At 43.6% G+C, this 10,751-nt stretch overlaps 1 protein-coding gene and 1 gene segment (V, D, J or C); both read right to left on the reverse strand.

The window, feature by feature from the left end:
• Positions 1-338: 338 nt before the first annotated feature.
• LOC136951860 (Ig kappa-b4 chain C region-like) lies at positions 339-1,659 on the reverse strand. The segment is given in 2 exon segments: positions 339-926; positions 1,598-1,659. A coding segment is annotated over 1 exon segment (246 nt).
• A 4,355-nt stretch (positions 1,660-6,014) lies between these two features.
• Positions 6,015-10,458, reverse strand: atf5b (activating transcription factor 5b). Of its 3 annotated transcripts, none has more exons than XM_067246487.1 (4): positions 10,278-10,458; positions 9,574-9,804; positions 8,089-9,244; positions 6,015-7,251 (listed from the first exon to the last, which is right to left on the reverse strand). In XM_067246487.1, exons 2-4 carry the CDS (start codon positions 9,704-9,706, stop codon positions 7,065-7,067), a joined length of 1,476 nt encoding a protein of 491 aa, XP_067102588.1. In that variant the 5' UTR covers positions 9,707-9,804; positions 10,278-10,458; the 3' UTR covers positions 6,015-7,064. The 3 variants fall into 3 exon arrangements, with proteins under 3 accessions (XP_067102588.1, XP_067102590.1, XP_067102591.1); XM_067246489.1 differs by having other exon boundaries at positions 9,574-9,772; positions 10,278-10,293; XM_067246490.1 differs by lacking the exon at positions 10,278-10,458 and having other exon boundaries at positions 9,494-9,705.
• Between the last annotated feature and the right edge of the window lie 293 nt (positions 10,459-10,751).

A 10,751-nucleotide genomic window follows, 5' to 3' on the forward strand; every position in this document is an offset into this window, starting at 1 on the left:
TTTTGGATGAGTCTGTCCTTACTGTGTGAACACAATCCCATGGTATCATGGTGGTAGAAGTTCAACTCTCCTGTAGAGCTGTATGCTGTGTCATGATGACAGATGAATATCAATGATGAATGGAACCTGACTGGTGTGTGGTCTAGATCCGTTTACAGCCATGTACAGTCGTAGCATCAGCAAAACAGTAGTGTTTTATCATCTATCATTGTGTTTCTTGTGTTGCTTAAATGATCTGATGAAACTAGTGTAATGCAATGAACTATTTCAATGTGCAATTCCATTTCATGATTACTGTATCAACAAGTTAATGAATAAAGTCAAATTCCATATTTTCAATAATACTTCTTTATTGTCCAACTAAAACAACAACATTCAAGCATCAAAGCAAAGCCAACGTACAGAGTGAATAGTGACCTCCAGCAGAACACATCAACACTAGCACTGATAACAGCTCAGTGTACAGAGAGCAGCGACACGTGGACTCTAGCAAAGCTCCCTGTTAGTCTGCATGTGAGCCATCAGGAGGACAGAGAACGGCTGAACACAGAACAGAGTCCCAACAGAGGAAGCAGCCCCTCTCCACAGGGCTGGATGAGCCTGGGGCTACTCTGAACACTGCTCTCTCTTCAGGGTGTGAGTGACCGTGGACTGGGAGCCCTGCTGGGCCTCACAGGTCACCTCCTGCACCCTGGTCCACTCTTGGGCAGTGAGAGTCAGGGTGCTGCTCCAGCTGTACTGGCCGTCCTTCTCCAGGAGCCCCCTGCTGGCCTCCTGGGTCTTCTTGCTGCTCCCGTCCACCTTCCAGCTGAGGGTCCAGTCTGAGGGGAAGCCCTGGTTGGCCAGACACATCAGCGTGGCCGTACTCTTACTGGACAGTTCCTCACTGGAGGGGGGCAGCACCGTCAGGGTGGGGGCACGGTTACCTGGAGACAAACCCAATACGTCAGATTACTGGCAGAGATGGACTTCTGCTATTTCAACCAAAGACTAATGCAATTACCTTTGCAGTCATTTGAAAATACCAATAAGTTATCATAGTGAAGAAAACAAAGAAAAGACATTAAGTTATTACATAAACATGAGTAAATATTATGTGATATGAGGCAACAAAATTAAGGTATTTTTTCGGGCAGTTGAAATGATCATTAAAATGGTCACTGTTTGTGTAAAACCAACAGTTTGTATCAAAATGAGTCTGCCAAAATTACAAAATCTGAATGCATTTCATGAATAGACATTGTAGATATTAATATATGATCATGCAGGTGCATAAATAACTAAAAACAACATGTTAAATCTCATCAGACAATCAGTGCATCCACCCATGAACAAACAGCATTAAGATGAAGTAAAAACACAAACTAGGATTAAACAGTTGAAATTATAAAATTTACAGTATTCACCAGAAGATATACCTCATTTTTAAAATATTTACGCTCTCTAAGGATTTGAAGGTTTAACCATGCTGATTTTAATGAGAAAATTACAAAACATAAGTGGACATTTTTGGAAAAAAAACATAAAACCTGAAAATGTCTATGTAGAATCAAGCATTCAAAAAGTTAAATCCCTTTCAGTAAAGATTGTTACTTACTTCCAACATCCAGTCTGGTACCTCCACCAAAAGTGTACCACAGTGATTCAACCTCTATTACTGCCCGTACAAAAACCTCCCTTCTATTGCTGCTGGATTCACCACAGCTTATGTAGACTTTAGTTTATTTATTAAACCATCAAGAATACTTTCTCAATGACTCCTTAAGTAGCTAATTTCTACGTATTCTACGTATATTTTTATATTTTATTTTAAGCCTGAAATCTAGTTTTTCCAAATTTTCAAAATGGTTGAAAAACATTACTATATTCTGAGAAGCCACACTCAGTATTGATGTAAAGATATACTTAGTTGAACACAGAGAAGATTCAATCCTTTTCAGATACTTACTTCCAACATCCAGTCTGGTGCCTCCACCAAAAGTCAACCACAGTGATTGACTCTGGTTAAGTCGTCGTACAAAAACCTCTCTGTGTTGTGATGCTGCAGCTCTACCAGAGCACACAGCTGCTGTCTGCTTCAACCTTCCTCATCAGACTCCATGACAACAGCAGAGCCAGTGTCCAGCATTACATCCACTGTTAGTATTCCTCCATATTGTCCACAGGCTAGAGAGCAGCTGGGACATGTTGTATATTCCTTTCTTCTACATGCTGATCCCAGACTTAACAGTGGGGGTGAAGTCACAGTGGACAGACTCCACTAGCAGAGATTCCCAGCTGCTTTAGTTGACACGAGTGTTCACTGACTGATTTGAGGAACTTAGTCCAAGTATGAGTGAACAGGCTGATGATAGAATACATGACCACATGAGGAAGACTATCTCTGCTGATGGTCTTGTTATCAAGATCAGAATGACAAGGAGTCAGGTCAACAATGTTCATGTAGACAGAAGGTTATTGACATGAATGTCTGACTGTCCCTACATTTCCCCACACTTTTCTCAATATGTTTTATAATCCACTTACAATACAATATACTTGTAGTACAGGACTGTTTTCAAATGTACCTAAATTAATTAGTAAATGTGTTGTTGTAGTTATATATAACATCCATATAGACATACTGGGGAAGGACATTTGTATGTGCAGATCTCCAGGGAACATCCCCAGTAACTGAAATAGATGACACATGCTGGACTTATTTGCATGCTGCATGTATGAGCTTCAGTAGTCTGGGAGTGTTTATATGTGAGCTCAACACTTCATGACTGAGAGCTGTTCTTCACACCAACTGAATCTACAACAACCATGACTTTGATTATCAGCATTGTTTGGATCCTAACTCTCTTTATTGAGGGTAAGAAATCAAATAAATAATTTACAGAGGTGTTTACATGTACAATATGTGTGATTTAGATGCATGTGTCATTAAAGAGTAAAGACATTTGAAATGTTGTAATTGTTCAACATTGTGTTTAACAATACTCTATGTCGTCTCTGTTTCAGAGTCCAGAGGGCAGTACACTCTGACTCAGACTCCTGCAGTGAAAGCTGCTCTCCCAGAACAGACAGTCTCTCTGCAGTGTAAAACCAGCAGTGATGTCGATAATAATTGTGGAGGAAGTCATCCTTGTCTGAGCTGGTACCTCCAGAAACAAGGAGAAGCTCCTAAACTCCTCATATACAGGGCTACAACACGTCAGTCTGGGACTCCATCTAGATTCAGTGGTAGTGGATCTAGGAGTGACTTCACCCTGACCATTAGTGGAGTCCAGGCTGAAGATGCAGGAGATTACTACTGTCAGAGTGAACACTGTCCTAGTAGCTGTGTGTTCACACAGTGATACAGAGCCATACAAAAACCTCCCTCAGTCAGACTGCACAGTGACTGCACTGCTACAGCTGGGACCTACTGCAGGTGCTGAGGGGGAAGAGACAGTGACAAGGAACACTGACTGGTCTTTGTTACACTGAGATGAAAATATCAGTGATGCTCATATGTTAACTAACCCACCTTCATGTGAAAGCACTCCTTAAAACACATAAACATGTTCAGTTCTTTATGATTAAATCCTGTCCACCGATATTCATTATATAGTTGTTATAAAACGTGTCCTTATTGACACACTGACTCATTCAGACTCAGTGTTGATCAGTGACTGTTAGGTTTTTAACATGACTCATACATCATCACTGCCGTCATCAACCTTCTCCTCTGTGACATTGTTTCTTGTTTCTCCATCCTCCTCCTGTCCTTGTGGTCTCTGCTCCTCTAGTATGTTCTGCTGTCTCTCCAGCTCCAGGTCTCTCCTGGCTCTTCTCTCTGTTCTCCTCATGACTGCCAGTCTCAGTAGAACAAAAGAAGGGAGGAGGAAGACAGACAACGGCAGGCTTGTGAACAACCATCATCTGCAAAGACAGAGAAGGAGAGGCAGGATAATGTGACATCCATGGCTCCATCGCTTTTGTACAGGTCAACATGTTGACAAATGTATTATTAAATTTAGTTATATTATGTTTATTTCTCAAATACATACCTCTCAAACAACTTCACGCATGGATCTGCACATCTTTGTGTCCTGAGCAACACGCCAGTTATTTTCAACTGCATACAGTGCCAGTTTCTCGACATTGGGCCACAGACAGACAGACAGACTGACAGACAGACATGCCTTTATTGTTAAAAGTTTGTTTCCTAATCCTGAGAGGACCTCTAGTGGGGAACATGAACCATTGCGCTGCGATGGCAGCCCCTAGACTGTGGAATGAGCTTCAGTTGGCCATAACATCATATCCATCTCTAGTGTCTTTCCAGGGATCATTAAAAACATATTTACTTTCCCTAGCTTTGAATTAATTGCATTATACATGTTACTGTGTACATTTGTCTTATATTGTCCTTGTCTGTTTCAAATGATAAGGACAATTCATAATTATATAATTGCATTCAGTGTATTAGTAAGTGACTTTATTTGTTAAGAGTACAGTGCCTTTATTTTGAATGCCTTTTGGAATGCTCGTGAGTCGACAAGCAAACAGCGAAGCACGGACAATTTAATGCTCTGATGAAAGTTTTAAACTTGTTATCGGATGTTAGCGATAGGAAACCTCTATTCCCTTGTTTAGCCTACAGCATGCAGCCAACGAGGTATGTTACATTTACATTAAGTCATTTAGCAGACGCACTTATCCAGAGCGACTTACAGTAGGCTAAGTACAGGGACATTCCCCCCAAGGCAAGTAGGGTGAAGTGCCTTGCCCAAGGACACAACGTTATTTTGACACGGCCAGAATTGAACCGGCAACCTTCTGATTAATAGCCCGATTCCCTAACCGCTCAGCCATCTGACCCCATGTTGGATTGTGTATTTTACTTTGGTGAACGTTATGCTGCGCATGTATGTTCATATTAAGATAAATGTGGTCTTTATTTTCTCGTTATATATCGAGAAAATAACCGTGAAAAACGGTTTAGTTTTCACGGTGGATTTGGAGAAGAAGCTTCAAACCTGTAGCAAGAAAGCCACTTGTGTCTGCCAGTGCGTCGAGGGAATTATAATACACTTGTGATTTATGCTACTTGTGTAATAAATACTGTTTTAATTTAACCAATTAAATAACCTTTTTCAGATTTTGTTTGGTACAGACTTTAATCAAGGGCGGCGTTTATTACACAATGTTCATTTTTGGTGCGGCGTTTATTCGAGGGCGGCGTTTATTTGAGGGCGGCGTTTAATAGAAGAAATACAGTATGTCATGTTATTTTCTGTAACTCCATGTACAGCACTTTGGTACCCATTGCAGTTTTCGAAAGTACTCAAACTGAGTTGAGAACATAGCTCTCATCATAAAGCTCCAAACAGATCTCTCTCCGTCCTTCTACCTCTCTCTCTTCCAACCCTGTCTCCTTCCTCATCCCCCCTCTCCACCCCATCTCTCTGTCCTTCTACCTCTCTCTTCCAACCCTATCTCCCTCCTCCCCCCTCTCCACCCTCATCTCTCTGTCCTTCTACCTCTCTCTTCCAACCCTGTCTCCTTCCTCATCCCCCCTCTCCACCCCATCTCTGTCCTTCTACCTCTCTCTTCCAACCCTGTCTCCTTCCTCCTCCCCCCTCTCCACCCCATCTCTCTGTCCTTCTACCTCTCTCTTCCAACCCTGTCTCCTTCCTCCTCCCCCCTCTCCACCCTCATCTCTCTGTCCTTCTACCCCTCTCTTCCAATCCTCTCCTCCCTCCTCCACTCTCATCTCTCTGTCTGCAAGGATTGTGTTGTATTGCCTCATGTGCCTCTGGGGCACATGAGGGAGGGGTATGGCAGATATGAAGCTGCTCATAACCCCGCCTAGTGGTGGCATAGGAGATAGCGGGGCCGTGACGTCACTGCAGGAATCCAATGTTGTCTGCCCTTTTACAGTTTTCACTAGGGTTATTTGGGATTGTGGGGTGTTCTGTGCACATGATCATAACACTACATTAGGAACATACATGGTAAAAACAATAAGTGACACAACAAAGTTAAGGGTACAACACAATTGCTTTATTTGGCTGTTGTTTACCTGATCAGTTCCTGACAGTAACATGTATTGAACTCTACGGCCTGAATTTGAACAAATCAGAATTAGATTGTCATGAAGTCACAGACAGTTACTCGACAACAATTTCAATGTCGTGTCATCGGATGATTGTTTGTTCGCAAGTACAGCCAAGATAGAGCGGAAGGGGAAAAGCTAGTGGACGCCATGTTTGTTCTCCTCCTCGCATACAAAAACCCAACCTGAGAATGAGAAGGGGTTTAAAGCTCTGTCTGATGTGGGCAGTTGACGAGACTTATGTAAGGTCCCTCAAGTATGTGCTCTGTGGGAGGTTGTTAGTTAAGCCATGCAGATAACGGAATATCGCCTTCATCAAATAACAATCACACATGCTTTTCCAAAATCATACATGCATTAGCTACTTCGGGCTCGTCCTTGTGAGTCAGCACAAACACTATACAGTTTGAGAGAGAAGTGGTAGCATTGGGTTATAATGATAAAGAACATTTGCACAGCATTGAAATTGAAAACATTTCCCTGGCAATCCATTAAACTCAGACTGGGTGAGGCAAAAACGATCAAACTGACAAAATGAAATCAAAATGTCCAACAATATAGCAAGTAGCAGCCTTGACGCCACCCACCACATATCACTATGTAACAAGCAAACCTCTGTTCAATCACTGCTACTTCTACTGTCCAGACAGCTTGTGTAAACGGCCAGACACAGCAAGCTCAGCCTCCATGGTCACAAGGCCGGAGCTTGGGTCAGGTTATCACAGTGGTAACGGACATGTCCAGGGTTACCCTCCTCGCCCTGGTGAGACTGGATCTGCCCACCCAGGTACACATTCCGGAAAGGTGTTTGTGTTGATTCGTCCTCCTCTTGGAGCAATAGTAAAGCGGTCGTCATGTCATTCGTTTGAAGAAAAACTACCGAAATCATGCAACTATCGTGTGGCCGGTCGGACAGTGGAACGACCAGGCAGTTCTGGGTCCTAGTGCTGGCGGGGTTCAAGCTGCCACGGGATGCTCAGGCACTGCCATCCTGTTTGAGGCGCTGGCTGCGTGCCTTGTATACCTCGATGAGGAGGTCCTTGACGTACTGGATCTCTCTCTCCACCGACTCCGCCTTGTCTCTCAGCTCCCGGTTCTGCCCCTCCAGACCATGTAGCTCCTCCTCCAGACAGTCGAGCTCCGCCCGTTTACGCACCCGATACCTGGGGAGGAGAGAGGGCAGGGAAATCAGCCAAGTAGGGATGGTGGGTCCTGGGTAGGAAGGTGGGGGTCGCACTTTCTGATGTGAAGGACAAATGTCTAAAGCCACAGTCATCAAGTGGTCCTGTCATAATCCTCACATCCTCCTAACATCCTCATTCAAATTTGGAAAACCTATTCTCTAAATTTAGAATTGTGTGTACTTTTAATTGCTCTGATACTGCAGTATGAAATAAATAAATAAAAACATTTATAAATAGAAAGCAGTTTTTTTTTTTTTTTTTGGCTAGGGAAGGAGGAAAGATTCAGTATACAACTGTGTCTGTCTGAGTCTCCAGGGTCTGACCTGGCTTCCTCTCTGTGCCTCCTTCACCACACAGAGGAGACCCCCGCCTCGGGTCCTCAACATCCTGTTCACGTCACAAACATCATGCAAACAGACTGGACCTAACTTCTCAACTGATTTTTACCAAGTATTTTGGGGGAACAATTAACAGAATTACACTGAAAGGAACAGACCTATTAACTGATTTAGAACACATGTATAAGATCACAGACACCATGATATTACTGTACGATAAAACCCCAGTAACAACACTGTAGGAGCCATTGAGCCACTACAAACACAGTATTGAAAGTAACTAAATGTTATATGTTAGTACCTTCTTATGCAGTGAAATATCTGACTGCATTATAGTGACTTTATTACAGTATTTGATTTAATTTACATTTAGTCAATCAGCAGAATTGTATTCAAAGCATAAGTGACCAACTAGAATTTTTTGGTGCACCCTCATGCATGATCCAAGATACTTTGGAAAATACAGAAACCGGTTTACCTGTGAGCAGCGGTCTTGTTCTGGTCTCTCTTCTTTTGCCTGCGTTCTCCAGTCGGGGGCTCCAGAGGGGGCGTGGCCAGCAGCACCGAGTCGTCCTTTAGCCTGAGGGGGGCGGGGCGCTGGAGGGGACCCCCCACCGTAGGCCCTTCCCCCCCTCCCCCTCTGGACAGACATTCATAGCTTTGGTCTGAAAGGCATTCTGGGTAGAGGTAGTGGGCGTGCACGGGCTCCACAGCATGTGCCTGAGTCGGCTGCTCCAGCTCAGCTATGAAGCTGTGGTAAGGCTCTGCGGTGGCCAGCGATTGGTGGAAGTAGCCCTCGCCGCCAAGCTGCTCCTGGGCAGCCGTTCCAGCACCAGGGAGTCCGCCATCTTTGTTGCAGTGCAGGACCTCGATTCCCGGGGCATCGTAAGCGGCCCCGACTTTCGCGCTGCCGTGCATCAACTGTCCATCTCTCTTGTGGCTATCGAAGGAGCCTCCCAGACAAAACCCTCGGGCAATCTCTTCGCTGCAAAACATTCCTTCTGAAAAACAGTAACTTTCCTCCTCTTTCAACATTAAAGCACATTCTCTGACCTTCTTCACACTAGCAATGCTCTTCACGCTCGTCTTCAGGGTGGGGTAGTGGCTCTCTGGGCTCCCTGAGTAACTGCCCTTGGAGCTCCACAGCTCGTGCCCCACTTCCTGTCCGACTTTCACTGATTCCGGAGACATTCTCCTGCTGTTGTTGTGGTAACGGTGGTAGCTGTAAGGGGCGGGTCTCGGCATTTTAGGTCTGGCAATTGGACCGCCACAAAAGCCTGCCAGGTCGAGTTCCCCTGTTGCCAAGGTAACAACCACAGGACTGGTTTCTGATTGGCTGGTGCTGTACGAAGTGTAGGGTAGCTGGTAGTATGACTGGGAGCCCATATTTTGGGCGCTTCTGTCACATTTTGAGGATTTTTCCAGTTTGTTGGCCGAGGACTCGGAGCGGAAATAGTCCTCGAGTTGGGCCAGCTCCTCCTGCAGCAGAGAGGTCATGACCTCCAGGTCTGAGGGCACCTTGACATCCTGCTCCAGAGGTGAGGGCGGTAGGGACGAGCTGGGAGAGGACTCAGTCGTCGACACAAACGAAGACAAATCAACTTTTTCAGTCATCCAGTCTGTCTGACCATCATCTGCGAAAAAACACAATTTGCGTTAAAATCATAAAACATCACGATAAACAGAAACCGTGACAAATGTTGAACAAAAAAATATTTTATTGAAGCGACAAATGATGACTATGCTGCAAACTGGTAAGAACTGTTTTTTTCATCCAAATGGATGAATGAAAAATCAAAACAGAAAAAAAAAACTAACCGATCACTTGAAAATGATTGAACAACATGTCTGCACTCGATAAATATCCACTTAGCTGTACTCACTGTACGACATTGGCCCCGTGCTGCACTGCGGCTCCTGCCCGGAATGTGGAAAAATAAAAAAGCGTCTTGGCGAAACTCACCAATTAAATGTTGCCTCTCCGGTGACTCCGCCCCCCTCTCGTCCCCTGATTGGCTAGCCAGTTGGGGAGAGGGAATGATGGGGTCGACCATGCGAACAAGAGGAACCTTCTTGCGAAGGATCGATGCCAGCATCTTGCTTTCTTTTTTGGTCAAAACGTTGAAATGCACCAAATTTTAAAGAGATGGGGCCAAGCGTCACTATGGACAAAATGGAGGAAAAACTTGGAGACCTGTAGGACAAATAAATATCAGTATCATTCCTGCAATTCCATATTACCCAACATCCATTTCACCTTTTCACACATCTGAAACCATGGCTAGAACACCTGCTGGGATGGGTTGAAATCACTTTTTTAGGTGGCAACATTTTCTTGAAACATGGCATCCATCCACATAGATTAGATTACGATGACTATGATGACAGTCACCCCAAGTCTGAAAATGTCTATTAATTGTGAAGAACATTCCTCATTATGTTGTTAATATGACTATAACCTAATATAAATATTGTATGTTTAAACTATATTAATAAACATGTTATTGATTATTCAAAGTTTGAGAGATGGGTTTTTTTAAATGTCAGGACTCAAAAAGGCATTTTAATCCAAAAGTGACTGTAACATAAATTCCCAATGAATATGACTACTTAATGTCTTAATTTACATTTATGCATGGTCAAAGACATTCAATAAGGTTCACTTACCCCATTCTTCCTGTCTAGGTTGGTTGGTCTTGAAGTGCGTTGCAGATGCAAAGCACAACGACTGTAGAGGTAACAAGAACAACAGTTTAGAGAACCATAATTTCCTTGGGACGCAAGGACTTCACATGAAGTGATATTAAGACGGGTTGTGCTGCGGACAGAAAGTTTTTAAATCCTCTACTTCTTCTCGAACTCCTAAAACCGACCTTATCACAATGTACAAATCCTTCCGCACTGTACGTATAGTTAAAGTCTACGTCATGATCCGAGGGACTTTCCGGTTAGTTCCCTGTGTGTTTTTCCTAAGCACACAATTTGAAACAGAAGAAATAAGCCAAATTTTGGTTCATACCAAACATATGGCGCAATTTATTCCAATGAACGATAACTACTAAACACACCCAGATCAGTTACTCCAGCAAAGTGTGGTTGCCTATCTTTAAAAGCGTTATCAAGCCAGATAACAATACAACA

The sequence above is a fragment of the Osmerus mordax genome, chromosome 11 (genome assembly GCF_038355195.1).
Source record: "Osmerus mordax isolate fOsmMor3 chromosome 11, fOsmMor3.pri, whole genome shotgun sequence".
NCBI classification, from domain to species: Eukaryota; Metazoa; Chordata; class Actinopteri; order Osmeriformes; family Osmeridae; genus Osmerus; species Osmerus mordax.